The sequence below is a fragment of the Argentina anserina genome, chromosome 5 (assembly GCF_933775445.1).
Source record: "Argentina anserina chromosome 5, drPotAnse1.1, whole genome shotgun sequence".
NCBI lineage: Eukaryota > Viridiplantae > Streptophyta > Magnoliopsida > Rosales > Rosaceae > Argentina > Argentina anserina.
The window spans coordinates 2,488,201-2,502,687 of NC_065876.1; the positions used below are offsets into that span (position 1 = coordinate 2,488,201).

Consider the following 14,487-nt stretch of genomic DNA (forward strand, 5'->3'; position numbering starts at 1 on the left):
TATCAGAAAAATTATTCAGAAAATTGGTATCATTACTCCCTCCGAGGATCCTGGTCTTGACACAGAAGCAGCGCCTGAGCAAGCACCACCACAGTACCGCAACCTTGATTGGGCGACCAAGATCATTTGTGACTTTGCCTCTGCAGCAGCAATTGGCATAGCTCTCGTTTCCGTGCAACTCGACTCTCAGCTCCCTGTGGTTTTCTACTTTCTTGAGCTTGCTATCTTGCTTTCCCTCACTTGTTTCTTTACCAGCAACGCAGTTCATACCAACTGTCCACTAGTTGCTCAGGTGCTCGAGCGACTCGGCATCTTTTTTGGAGTCACTGCATTCTTCATATGCATATCAGTATCGTTTCCAGCGGTGTGGTTCAAATGCATTACATTTTTCATCTACACCATCTCTTGGGTTGCGATCTTCTTTTGTAACTCATATGCTTAGAAGGAACATGACCAAGTGTGTATAATTATGGTTAATTAGTCGTTAATTTCGTTTTTTCCCCTAAATAAAGTTAGCATTAATGCTGTTTAGTAAGTTAGTATCATGTATCCTACAGTTGTCACCTGTCTGTGTTACAGTAGCTGTTTCTTGCTATAAACCGACAGACCATTTTTATTTTGATACAAATAGAAATTAATATTCATATATGGCTGTACAACAATTGAGAGGGGAATGAAAGCCCCTGTCCAATGGCCGAGTCCGGGACGGGCTCAATTCCCACATTATCAGGAGACACATTCTCTATCAGTTTAAGTGTTTAATTATCTGTATAGACTAAAGAAGAAAGAAACCCCATTACAGGGAACCAAGGTAATCCCTGATCAAATTGAAGATGGGGTTAGCATTTGAAGCTCCCTCTAGTCTCTGAAACATGATTCCGTCCATCCGAGCTTGAACTCCATCAGAAAATGTCAAGTTTTGCAGCAGAGTCCTCAGTGTCTGATCAACCCCAACCAGAGTACTCCCTACGCCACTTAAAAGTTCTGGCAGTGAAGGGGAGGGTCTTGCAAGCTCCACTAGTGTAACCTGGAATAAACCAATCAAACAACGTTTTACAGAAGATACTGATGAGCATATGTGAAAAACACATGAAGATCATGATACAAGAAATAATGTTACAACTTGGTGCTTTAGCTTATTATTATCTCTAGTAGACGCCTAGTCATTGAATTAAGATTTTGGTCACCAACCTCTGTGTCTTGTGGTATATTTGCTTTGAGCTTTGCTATTGCAACAGCCCGTGAAAGTCCACCAATAGCATCAACTAAACCCCTGGAAGCTGCATCTTTACCAGCCCAAACTCTCCCTTGTGCAACTTCTTCCATTTTATCTACCTGGCAACGAAATAAAAAAGGCACTTAAGTTCCAGGTAAACCAGAGTGAAAAACAAGAAACTAAAACTGAAATGAAAATTCAATCGGAAACATACAGTCATCGATCTGGAAGAAGCTGCCTTGTCCCGAAATTGCTTATACGAATTCCGTGCAGACTTGGCAAAGAGTTCAGCTTCCTCTGGTCTGAATAAAGAAGAGAAAAAAAATCAATAAATTAATAATTTGTCTCCTTCCAGATTATGAAAGAGTATGCGACGAGAAAGTGAACCTGAAGGGTCGTTGTTCAGCTGCAAGAACCTCTGCAAATTTTCCCCTTGAAATGATTTCTTTGTTGAAGCCAATCTTCTCATACAGTTTTCCCAGGTTAAACTTCCCTAAACACGGAAAACTATATGACTACTACCACTTATAAAATTTAAAGGTCACATCTGAATACTAATGGAAGGGAATGAAGGCTTTCAAGGGCAAACAGATAAAAAATCACGAGGATTACAAATAAGTGAAATAACTATTTAGCATTTAGGTACTATCCAAATAACTTCCTCTTCAGTATCCTACTCGAACTTCGTTTTTCCCCCAAGCCAATTTTATAAAATATTTTCATGTTACCTGTGACAACTCCAATAGAACCAGTTAGAGTTAGATTTTCTGCAACAATGGCATCTGCTGCCATTGCCATATAGTATCCTCCACTTGCTGCCACATCAGACATTGATGCAACGACTGGTTTTGATGCAGCCAAAAGTTTTATTTCCCTCCACATCCTGCAGATGATCAAATTATTTACACATCAAGGTAACAGGTCATGCAGACACAGTCAAATGGACAATTCTTATGACAAACAGTATTTGATAACATAATCAGAGAGTTATATAGTGTAGGATCACATGTGTTGTGCTAATATATACTAGCACTTACAAATCAGAAGCAAGGGCATCACCTCCAGGGCTGTCAATTCGGATAATAGCAGCCTTGTATCTTTTTGATTCTGGAGATGGACAGAAGAATATCATTAGACGAAAGCTTACTGGCACAGAACATGATGCAAAGTTGTTGATTTTAAACAAGAGATATTACATGATTCCTTGTGTAAGTGAAAAGAGGTACCAGATTAACCTATGAACATAAATTAGAAAGACCTACCTCTTATAGTACGGATCTTCTCAATAAACTGTTCTCCAACAATGGATGATCCAGGTAGACTGAAAGAACCTCGTACACGACTAATACTGCCTGAGGCTCTTATTATGGCTATTTTGTCTTTACCGCCTGATAATCCAAGAGTCCATTTCCGAACTTTAGAATATTTCCTGTTGCAATCAAGAAGAAGGAATTTTGGATATGTAATGAATGGTGTTATTTATCAAACAGACTACAATATTTCATTATTCTGGAAAAAACGACATTTGTCATATGCATCACCAAAAACCAGAAGTAACATACTGATGACTACCTGTAATCAACCATAGGAAGCTTTTTCTCTTTTTCTACTCCGAGTCTTTCCTTCAACATTGAAGTAACCTGAAAGGAATGCATATTACTTGATGCTTCCTGACTATTAAAGAAACAAGCTTTCAAGAACAACCAATCCCCAGATGATTTTTATATCAAAGTTAAACTGCTAAACAATCTTAACAGATCCAAAATTGAAAAATCCATAAGAACCGTAGCATTTTTTTTTTGCGTACCATAAAAAAATGTCAGACAGGTAATTACTCTGTCATTGAAGTACAACATACTCTGACAAACTTGAGGAGGATGGAGGGAAACTGTACTTTAGACACTCTCTCAACTCTCTGTAATTAATACTTTCTACAATATCTGGATATCAAACACATAAAGATAGCCTTCCAACTCCACTTCTCTAGAATGTTTGATCTACAGATTAGAGATCGATTCTTTCACAACATGCATTAAAACAACACCTTACCTCATCATCATACTGTATGTTTGTGATCCAGCCCTCTTCTTTCAACTTATCCACTTGATACACCCCTTCATTAATAAACTTCTCAATGTCTTCTCTCCCTTTTCCTGCAGAAAAATGTAGCAAGTCAAGAGGCTATCTAAAGATCACAACTTTAGCCAAATACCAAATCTCAAAAGCACCTCTTGTAGAAGAAATGATGTCCAGCCAGTTCCCATATATGTTATCGAGCAATGCTGTCAGCATCTCACAGTTTTCTTCAGACATTGACGTGCGTGCAAGCTGGTCACCAGCACTTTTGTATTTTCCAATCCTCTCCACTTGCGGCTCAACTCCAATTTTCTCCAGAACACCTGAAATACAGAATTTCACGCAAACGCCTCTCAGTAAATTATAACAGCCATAAGTATCCCAAAAAGAAGAAGAACTGTAACATACATATTTCGAAGTCAATACATAAAGGGTGAGAAGAATACCAGAGAAACTGACCTTTTACGAATGAGGCCTGAACACTGAGACCAAACAAAGAAAAATAAGCACTGGGAGGGGCATAAATCTCTTGACAAGCAGACGCAAGGTAATATTCTTTTTCGCTACAAGCAGGTGCATATGCCACTACAAACTTACCTGTAAACAATCCACATAAGCTCAAGTGCACATTGAAATATAGAGCACATAATTTGCAATTCAAAAACAAATTACTCAGTACCTGATTTCCGGAAGTCCAAAATATGCCTCCGAATTTCTTCGACTTTACCCCAACCACAGTTCAAGCTCTCAATTTGGAGATACACACCAGCAATTCTCGGATCATGCGCAGCTTTCACAAAGTTCTCACAGATTTGAGGCAGTGATAATCCACTAGAGAATCGACTCTTTAACTGATCAGTTATCTGAAAACTCCAAAAAACACCACAGCTATTTCAAATTCAATACCAAACAATGCAGAAATGTACATATACAAAATGAAAAATCAGAATCAGAAACGAAACCTGGCCGCGCAATTTCATGGTCAAGACGCTTCCTTTCTTGACCCGCTCCCATGGATAAGCGAAGAGCATCCGGAGCTTGACGACGAAGCTCTTCCAGGCGCCGGCCTCCTGAAACTGAAACTCGCCGCTCGGATAGTCCTTGTCCGTCGAAATAGCTTTGGCATTCTCGGCCTCTATTGTAGCCTCGGGAGCTGAAACGGCGCCGTTTTCGTTTGATTCATCCGGCTTTGTGGCGGAGGAGGACGACGAGTCGTCGAAGGCGCGGAGGGAGAGGCGGCGGCGGAGGGAGAGAGGAGGAGGAGAGTGAGAGAAGAGATGGGGGCTGCGAGAGTGTAGAGGCTTGGAGAGAGAAGCTCCGACGACGGCGGTGAAGACTCGGGTGTGGATTGGGGTGAGCGCGTGGAAGAGAATCAGCTTCGACATTTTCTCAGATTCTCAGTTCACCGAGAAAATGGAAGTCAAGAATTTGCAGAGCGAAAGATTAATGAAGCAGATGGACAGGGTTTACTTTTATCCACGTCACCGTTTTAGACGCGTCCACGTGTCATATCCTCGCGCGCTTCTTTTACGAAATTGGAAATTTCATTAATTTATAGTATTTTCCGGATTTCGAGGATATTATTGGTCAACCGGCTATAAAATCACAGCCCGTAACTCGGTAAATTTATAGAGTGAACTCATTCATCTGAGTTTTTATTATGATTTACAGGAATAGAGATAAAGGAAGAAAGAAAGAAATGGGAGCTCTCTCAATTCTCTAAAAATGAATATCGTCCATCCGGGCTTGAACTCGGCCAGAAGATCTCAGGTCTTGCATTACTGTGTTCATCGTGTTATGGACTCCAAACAGAGCACTCTGTATGGCACCAAAACGTTCTACCAGTGATTTAAGTAATGGTGGTTTGATCTCCACAAGTGTAACCTGGAATAATTCCAATCCAAGGAAATCAACACATGAAATTATGAACTTGTGAAACTTATTATGCTTGGTATATGCCTAGGCCTAGCCAGTGACACTAAAACAAACCTCTGTGTCTTATGGTATATTTGCTTTGAGCTTGGCTATTGCAACAGCCCGAGAAAGTCCACCAATAGCAGCAACTAAACCCCTAGAAGCTGCATCTTTTTACCAGTCCAAACTCTTCCTTGTGCAACTTCCTCCATTTTCATCAACCTGGACACGTACATATATAGTTGCAGAATGGCAAAGAACGTGACTAAAACCCGATTGACGCTATATCAAATATCAATCGACTAACATACTGTCATTGATCTGGACGAAGCTGCCTTGTGCCGAAATCGCTTATGCACATCCTGTACAATCTTAGTAAAGAGTTCATCTTCATGTGGCCTGGGTTAGGGGGAAGAAGAAGAGATTGATAATTTTGGATATTCCCAGGAATAGTATGAACTAGAAGAGAAAACAAACACGGGTATCAATTGCAGGCAGAATAAGCATGCAGTGTACCTGAAGGGCCTATGTGAAGCTCTTAAAATCTCTGCGAATTTTCCCCTTGATATGATTTCCTTGTTAAGACCAATTTTCTCATACAGTTTTCACAGGTTATGCTTCGCTACAAACAGAAAATTATATGACAAGTTGATCATTACATTTTACTGAATAGAATGGTCTAATCTGAATACCAACGAAGCTAATGATCAGAAGACTTCCAATGTATTACAAATTAACTACAAAGATCAGACGAGTATTAAAAATAGTACATTTAAAGGTTTTAATGTAATGTGCCTTTACCCAGGTGGATATAGAATCATAGATCACTCTGATATCCCCCTTCTTTTTTTCTAATTCTTTTATCAGGTTTTAACTCAAATACTTCAACGAATTTCGTGAGTCGAACTCACAAGTCACAACAATCCGCTAACTCTATGGAACTAGATCAAATGGTAATGAGCCTAATATCCCTATTTTAATACACCTTACTCCTACAGTCCTACCAAGTACATTATTACACTATACATATGAATTCAAATTCACCTGCAACAACTCCAATGGAATCTGTTAAGGTTAGATTTTCTGCAACAATGGCATGTGCTGCCATTGCCATATAATATCCTCCGCTGCTGCCACATCAGACATCGATGCAATGACTGGTTTAAGTGCAGCCAAAAGTTTGATTTCCATCAATATTCTACAAGCCATTCATGTCGTTAACAGATCAGGGTAATCAGTTAAATGGATGCATACATAGAGAAAGCAATACAATATTTTCTTACGTGCAACAATGTTTGACATCGAGTAAGGCGCTACGTATCCTAATATTTCTCATATATGGATTATTTTTACCACTCTGAGGACTCATTCTATCACTTTCCGTTATACTCCTTTAGCTTCAGTTCATCTTTAGAGTTTTCCAGTACCAGTTTCTCTGTGTAAGCAGCTTTCTTTGCATTACCAAGTTCTTCTTTCTCCTTAAGAGCAAGCAAAACAAACAATCCCATTATTACAACACCAAGATGAACAACTGCACTCCTCAGCTTCTCAAACCACAACTTCAAAATATGAACATGTAGATAATCCCTTGTTATCCTTCCGACAACATCACTATCATGGCCAGTCACCTTGAGTTGAGCACAAATAGCATGCAAAACAACTTCCATCATAGCACTGGCATCATCTCTCTTTTCCTTCACTTGTATGAAATCAGAACTTTCTCTGGCAACCTCTGTACCTTGAATACCCGAAGCAATACCAATGTTGACTTGTCAGTGCCCCATCATCAGAGAGAACGTACTTTGTAGGACAAAGAGTATTGCCATCGATATAACTGAAGAGATCTTGTCCCTCTTAACAGAGTCTGAAATCGGTATCTCCAAGGAATGAAATTATTATCATCCAATCTGCTCGTCATCATACTGAGCAACATATAAATTTGATATGAAGTTTGACTAGTCGCCATATATGTCTTTCCAAAAATATGCAACCAACAAAGCATGTCCAATATTCTAACGCCAAAAAGATCCACTGGAACTCCAAGTTCACTAATCACCAACCAACTTTTAGATTAATCTAAGAAACCATTCAACTATTGCAAAATGACATGGCACTGAATTTGTCACTTGTACATCAACGTTTCAAATGAAACTTCCAAATGCAGAATCACCTCTTGAACACCAAAACTAATAAGAACCAATACTTCACTCCACAACCAATGCAAATGAGTTTTCTCTGCAGTTAGGTTAGGGTTCCAGCTACAAAAGAAGCTTCGATGATGAAGAAAGCAATAGTGGAAGCATACAAACACTTAATCGAGTACATAAATGCCTCAGAATCAAGAGAACCATGATAACACGGCTGCCATGATCTCTGCAACTAAACAAGCTTGGAGAAGAAGACAATTCTAGACAGAATTGTGAAGAAAATAGATGTAGTTTTATTTGAGTTGATGAGTGTTAAAACCAAATATTACAGCATAAACCCTTATTTATACAGAGTAACAAAGGTCACTGGAATAAACTCGTATCATTTTTCAATATGTACTTGGCCAAGAAACGTTGTGTGAATATGAATGTGCGGAGGGGTTCCAATGTAAATTGAAGAGCCCCTGTCGTTGAGTTTCCTAACGAGCTTATACCCACACGCAGAATCACATGTATATTATTGCAAAAGAAGCAGAATGAAAAGCCAAAGTCCAATAGCTGATTGAATGTAGCAAGCAGTACAAGCTACACCCACAAAATAAAATTGGAAAGCTGAATTAATTATTCGGCAGGAAGAAACTAGCTAGCAGACTAAAACAACAACAGCAGCAGCAGCAGCAGCGAGGGTTCATACTTCTAGCTAGGTTGGCATTGCGAGGCGGCACAAGGGACAGTTGTGATGGGTGTGCAGCCAGAGCACAATACAATCAGCATGAAAATAGTGGGAGCAGGGCAACCTAGTAACAAGAGCCGCCGGCTGATCATACTCCTCCAAACAGATTGCACATGTTTCGTCTCCCACGACTTGAAGCATCAATCTTTCCAAGTCTTCAATTGAATCACTGGTAGCAGGAACAAAATTGATACTAGAGGGAGGGGGAGAGGGAGGAGGTGCCTCCCAAGTACGCACAGTGATCTCCCAAATCTGCCAATAAATCGGCAGATCGGGATTGACAGCCTTGTCAATAACCCGGAACAATCTCCGCATTGCCTTGCGGTGTACTTTTTCCGGGATGTCAATCCATTTCTCTCCCTCGGCAATAAGGTATGCGAAAAACCTTTTACATTTTAAGCGGTAGGGGGATCCCTTCTCCTTGATAGCTTCCAATTTAAAGAAAATCCTATTAAATTTATATCCCTGGATTGAATCCCGTCGAGATGGGCCGTCAGGGCCACGGCGATCGTAGCTTGCACTTTGATATCCCATTTTGACTACCATACGATCAGGCCTTTTATCCACTCCAAATGCTGGTACGCTTTCTTGCTCTACGTGCACATCTGTAAATCTGTGGATATGAATGGGTACTGTCTCCATGAACGAACGACCGATCGAGTTCCAGATCTGGAGCTTTTTCCCCTTCTTCTTCTTTGACAGGACAAGAACAAAACAAGCGGGCGGAACACCCACTGGTTTTATATATGCATACGGAACCATAAAAGGCAAACAATTGTTTTGGAAGTAGGAAGCAATATCCTAATACAACACGGATTTAGTTAATGGAAAGGAAACGGAAATTTTCATTTCAGGAAAGACCAAATCTTTCATGGAAAGCAATGTCCTACTAATGACAAAAGGGAAAATTTTAGAAACATGTTAATGGTGAAATTATTCTAGGCTACGCCACCCAGCTCCGTTTTGACTCACTCACTCACAGCTATGGTGGCTGCCGCCGATCTTTCCAGTTAGGGTTTTTCTACGTTCTCTCTTCTCTCACAGAACCATAGCCTCTCTCTCCGTCGCTGCCTCCAATTTCACCACCTCCTTCATCGGCAAGAAACTGTGAGCCTCTCTCTCTCTCTCTCTCTCTCTCTGTGATTCAGTAAATTGATATCCATTCTGTATGTTTGTTCTTGTAGTAATTTTCGTGAAATTTCGAAGCTGCAAAACTTTAGCTCCTTCCGGCCAATCCCTAGATGTGCAGCTACATCATATGGAGGTACTCTTTTAATTTTGCATTGCTTTGATTATATAATTAGGTGTGTTGAGTAATCAACAACGGGTTGAGTTTTATTCTCCAAATGAATATTAGTTCGTTAGGTATTCAGAGAGTGAAGAATTGTGAGGGTAATTGGAGGCCTCAGTTTGTATTGATAATATCTGAACCAACTTCAAATTGAGGGTAATTTAGGGTAATTTGATATATGTTCAAACTTCAAATTCTGACCTTGGAGGTCTCATGAGTCATGACCTTATTTCTCGCTGCTTATTTTTTTTAGTGGTTGAGTATACGTTTTGATATTTTTATAGAATTGGATAGGTGGTTTCGGTAATTTATATGTCGAGCTTTCAAGCCCCTTGTGAGGAGTGTTGATGCCGTGATATGGTTTTGGTGGTTACTGGCTGTTGTTCATTCCCTGTGCATATTATGTAGGTAATACTCCAAAGTTCCCTCGGGTCAGTGTTTGGGATCCCTATAAGCGTCTTTGGTGTTACTCAAGATGCTTCTGAGGAGGAGATTTGGGGATCGCGCAACTTTCTATTGCAACAGTATGCTGGACATGAGAGAAGTGAAGAGTCGATTGAAGCTGCCTTTGAGAAAATATTGATGACAAGCTTTCAGCAGAGGAAGAAAACTATAATTAACTTCTAGAGCAGGTTAAAGAAGAAAGTAGAAGAGTCTCCTCCTTGGGTTAAGAATTTGCTCAAATTCGATACAAAAATGAGAATTACAATTAATGTGATGGATCGAAATTGATTTAAAAAAAACGTGGCCGTGAAATTTCATAGTCAAGACGCTTCCCTCCTCGACTCGCGGCCTTGCAAAGAGCATTCGGAGATTGGCGTCGAGGCTCTTCCGGTGTTCCTTAAACTGAAACTCGCCGCTCGGATACTCCTCCTTGTCATTCGACGTCTTAGCTGTGACAATATCCTCAGTGTTGATTTTAGCCTCATCAGGCGCCGAAGCGTTGCGGTTTTCATTTGACTCCTCTGGTTTGGTCGAGAGGTGGCACAGGGAGTTGAAGATAGGACGGCGGTACAGGGAATGGAGGAGAGGAGAGTGAAGCATTAACGACGGTGGTGAAGACTCGGCTGTGCGAAGCGTAGAGAGGAATCAGCTTCAACATTTTCACAGTCCGCTTAAGGGTTCAGGGTTTAAGAAACGAAACTTCAAGTTTTTTTTTTGGTCGGCTGAAGTGGTATATATACAGAATACATGAGTGGAGAACAAGCAAGAAGCTCATTTCGTCTCATATACAAAAATACATGAGACGAAATGGATCCAACTCTGCACCAAACATGCTCATTTTCCAATTTGGGCACAATTTTAAATAGGAGAAAAAAAATGAGCGTTACGTTAACATGTGGTATGTAGATATCCTAATAAAATTTATTAGAAAATCTCGGTTGGAGGACAACAAGTAGAATTATAGAAGACTAGAAGGTGATCGACATGCAGAGAAATGGTGAAGCCCTGAAGTGATCAAGAGCACAGTGGGTGCAACTTTGCAAGTGTAAGCTTAAGTGTGTTTGGGAACAAGTCATCTTACACCTGAATGATTATACGTGGCACTTGACCAAACTGAAGAAACTGAACTGTCACTCTTGGTTGTCTCACTTTCATTAGTGGACTTGGTCAGTTCCTGGGCCTTGTGAGAAATAGGTTTTGGAACTCTTGATGCATATGAAATGAGGCCCAAGCTTTGAAGAGGAACATTTTTTTATTAAACTGGAAGAAATTGTCTTCTTTCTGTATGCACTTGCATGAAGAAAACATTGTATCTACTACTACTGCATGGACTCTCTCTTTTCTGCAGATAGGTCTGTAAGTTCCCAAGAAATTACTGATTACTAAATGGATGAACTTCTATGATCTACCGAATGATCGATATTCATCACTGATGTCCTCTTATTTGTTTTGGGTAGCATTTTCTGAATGATGCTCGATCAATCGTTCATCCGATCCAGAGAATCAATTTACTAGTCTAAACTGTAAAGGGAGAAACATACTTGGCTTTTCTATTGTAGGAAGCATAAACATACCATATTCTATTTTTCGGTCAAATAAGATTGTGCTATAATAAGTGAATAACTTGTAGTAGATTGTGTGGATGGCCTGGACATTATTAAATACAAACCTGGGATATTTTTCACAAACCCACCACTGTGTCTTTATGTTAGATATCATCAATTTCAAACACTGGTTCATTTTTAAGGTGCTATTTGCTACACAGACAAAACAGTGTTATCCTTATCGAAACAAAACAGTGTTATTTGACCATACATATTATGCAGCAGCAGAAGCACTACTCATTTTTATTAGTGACAAACATTTAGCACAACCAGAAGCATATACTATTAAGCATTATATTTTAGCTAATGGACAATCTTTTCAAGAAATATATTTATATATATTGTTCTCACAACAAGGACCTTGACAACTAAACCATACCAGTCAAAATAAACTGTACTCCAAAGCATTAAGTGATCATGTCTGTGCCCACCTTGCCACAAACGAAAATAACTATGAACCGGATAGATGAAGAACTTGGAGAATATTTAATTAGTTGCCTAATTTTTCCAAACCGTATCTCCATAGTTTCTGAAGTGCTAGTACTGGAGTGATCTAGCTACTTGGCTTTTGAGTTTATGATCTTCGCCTTCTTCTCGGCTGCTTTACTGTATTCCCGACTCATCCTTGCAGCTCCTGATGTACTTTTTTTCTTGGTCTTGGCCTTCTCTTCTTGCTTGCCAACATAAACTGACCTGGACCTCTGATGGGTACTTGGACCAGAAGAAGCATCAGAAACCATGGAATCATCACTGTCATCCTTGTGATCATATCCATGTTTTCTTCCATCCTGGTAATCATCATCACTGTGATCTTGATGATGTTGGTGATGATCGTTTTCGCCATCTAAGCGAGAGCCAAGGTACATTGTCCACCCTGACTCACTGCTTTGGCATTCTTCCTCTGCATGATGGCTTTCATAGCTTTTGGAAGGGTCCATAACTATAACCAAATACAAGAACAAACATCAGAAAGTAGCAGCAGATATCTAACATAATCAAAGATGTAGTAATAGTTACTAAACCACAGAAAAAAAAAACACTAACAAAAAAAAAATACCTATCTCAATTCTGAAAGCTACACAAACAAAGCTTAACCCAGAGTCTCTTAAATAGTTTGTAATTAGCTACAAGCTAGAATACATGTATATATAAAATATTTTCTCACTCATCACACCACTGACCAGTGACCACATGTACAGTTGTACACTGCCTGCAAATCTAAATACCAATCAATTCTCTGACTTAATTTACTGGGATGAAGAAGACAGGTAGAAGAAGATGTCAATGAAAGTGAAATTTATACATGTTGTTGCAGATTATTGCAGAGAGAAGGAGATATTGAAGGAAGGCATATATATCAAACAGTTAAGAGCCGCTTGCTTTCTTAAATTTGAAAGGACATGAGGTGGTTCAGGTCATCAGTCATTGGGTCTCATAGGAGAAGAAGATAGATACACATCTTTATTAACTTCTCTTCTGCATATCTCATTATAACAGAGAGAGAGAGAGAGAGAGAGAGAGAGAGAGAGAGAGAGAGAGAGAGAGAGAGAGAGCCTCAACTACATGAACATAATAGGTGACTAGGCTATGATTATCTCAGCTAGGTAGGTAGGTAGAGACTAGAGAGTAAGCAGATCAAGTATATATGCTATATTATACCTATCATATATATAGGATATTATTACTAACACACCATTTTTTACTATTAAGTATTAACACACCCAATTTAAAACACGAAACTTTTGAAAAGGTGTGTAGATAGAGATTATAGGTGTGTTAATAACAATTCCCTATATATATATATTTCTTCAAATTGATACAATAGGACCTTTTTCTCTTCTACCTCAGTTAGCTTCCATCACACCCTTAAATACTTATCTGTTTTTCATTTAAAGATGAACAGGCTTTTTACCTGTGAAGCAATGAAGCACCCACACCCCAACTGGACTACTTGAGTTTAGCTAGGGTTTAGAGAGATTAAGCTAGTTCTATCTCTATATAAGAAGAATTGAATGTGAGGAACTCATCAAATCAAATGTCTCTATCTCCACCAATTAGATGATGCATGTGTGTCTCCTGACTCTCCTCAAAGCAAGATGATGTCTTTTCTGTTATTGGGGGAAAGACAACAAGAACAAAACAACTCGATCAATTATTTTCTTCACCTTCATTGCTTATATGCAATCCAGCTTGCTAATTCCTCATATAATATATAGAACTTCTTGCTAATTGCGTGATATATGCATGTGAATGTTGTCGTAAATATTGAATTTTGTATCAGCAGGATCAGAAAAGCGAGGTTAAAGTATTCAGAGAAAGAAAAAAAGACCAGGGTTAAATCTTTAGGCAACATGCCTTATTTATTGTCCCTGCATGATGAATCCTACTTGCAGATTTGGATATACGGGTGAGTTTACTTCTCTAGGCAACTGTAATAAGTTCTGAAAGGACATGTTTTCACCTTCACTACTTCTGCTGATGCATGCCTGGATGCAACTATATATGCATTTATGTTCCCAGACATATCCTCTATGATCAGTATTCCAATGCACATATGAGGGCATGAGCTGGCTGCTGGTCTCATTATGAACTCGCAAATCCTTCCCAGTGTTCTGGTAAGCCGAGGTATAAATGCCCTTCCTTAATATCAAGTGTTCAAAAGATGAAGATAAGAAGATCATGAATATGTGTCGTTATCGTTAAGCGAAAGTTCTACATGCTCCGGAGCATTTTACACAGCTTTGGAATGGAAAAAAATGGAAGAGTCATTAACATGGGGCCTTGATTGAATGGTGAGGGCGAGAACACAACGAAGATCAGAGTTCGAACACAGGTGGTTTGGGGCACACATTGCTCCCCGTAATACCTTTTGAACACTAACTTTGGTTGTTTCCCACCATCATTTTTCTATTCTCTATTGTATATTAGTAGAATTAGGAGACAAGATTAAGGTGGAGGACCCTCTATTATTCTCGTTGCTTGTCCTTCTGAGGTGATCACATCCTGATTTGCTTTCCTCTTGTTTTGCCTTCCCACGTGAGACGTAAATTGAAGAAGACAAT

At 39.4% G+C, this 14,487-nt stretch overlaps 3 protein-coding genes and 1 pseudogene across 3 annotated transcripts; 1 reads left to right on the top strand and 3 right to left on the bottom strand.

Moving 5' to 3' along the window:
* Positions 1 to 610: 610 nt before the first annotated feature.
* On the bottom strand, positions 611 to 4,717 carry LOC126793860 (serine protease SPPA, chloroplastic). Its single transcript, XM_050520489.1, has 13 exons — positions 4,255 to 4,717; positions 3,972 to 4,155; positions 3,752 to 3,889; positions 3,445 to 3,615; positions 3,266 to 3,369; positions 2,789 to 2,856; positions 2,479 to 2,645; positions 2,254 to 2,323; positions 1,945 to 2,099; positions 1,604 to 1,709; positions 1,431 to 1,518; positions 1,192 to 1,335; positions 611 to 1,027 (listed from the first exon to the last, which is right to left on the bottom strand). Exons 1-13 carry the CDS (start codon positions 4,675 to 4,677, stop codon positions 797 to 799), a joined length of 2,049 nt encoding a protein of 682 aa, XP_050376446.1. The 5' UTR covers positions 4,678 to 4,717; the 3' UTR covers positions 611 to 796.
* A 3,173-nt stretch (positions 4,718 to 7,890) lies between these two features.
* LOC126795238 (E3 ubiquitin-protein ligase AIRP1-like) lies at positions 7,891 to 8,762 on the bottom strand. The gene has a single exon (XM_050522082.1). It carries the CDS (start codon positions 8,726 to 8,728, stop codon positions 8,054 to 8,056), a length of 675 nt encoding a protein of 224 aa, XP_050378039.1. The 5' UTR covers positions 8,729 to 8,762; the 3' UTR covers positions 7,891 to 8,053.
* A 291-nt stretch (positions 8,763 to 9,053) lies between these two features.
* On the top strand, positions 9,054 to 10,109 carry LOC126794018 (protein CHAPERONE-LIKE PROTEIN OF POR1, chloroplastic-like; annotated as a pseudogene).
* Positions 10,110 to 11,982: 1,873 nt separating this feature from the next.
* LOC126794022 (protein SOB FIVE-LIKE 3) lies at positions 11,983 to 12,363 on the bottom strand. The gene has a single exon (XM_050520665.1). It carries the CDS (start codon positions 12,361 to 12,363, stop codon positions 11,983 to 11,985), a length of 381 nt encoding a protein of 126 aa, XP_050376622.1.
* Positions 12,364 to 14,487: the final 2,124 nt, after the last annotated feature.

What these genes read in the sequence shown, in the direction of transcription:
- LOC126794022 (XM_050520665.1), bottom strand. Translation starts at nt 12,363, where the DNA reads ATGGACCCTTCCAAAAGCTATGAAAGCCATCATGCAGAGGAAGAATGC.
- LOC126793860 (XM_050520489.1), bottom strand. Translation starts at nt 4,677, where the DNA reads ATGTCGAAGCTGATTCTCTTCCACGCGCTCACCCCAATCCACACCCGA. An exon ending in TCAGGCCTCATTCGTAAAAG is followed by an intron (nt 3,616 to 3,751) that starts GTCAGTTTCTCT and finishes TCTGTATTTCAG; the next exon opens with GTGTTCTGGAGAAAATTGGA. An exon ending in ACATACAGTATGATGATGAG is followed by an intron (nt 2,857 to 3,265) that starts GTAAGGTGTTGT and finishes CATTCCTTTCAG; the next exon opens with GTTACTTCAATGTTGAAGGA.
- LOC126795238 (XM_050522082.1), bottom strand. Translation starts at nt 8,728, where the DNA reads ATGGAGACAGTACCCATTCATATCCACAGATTTACAGATGTGCACGTA.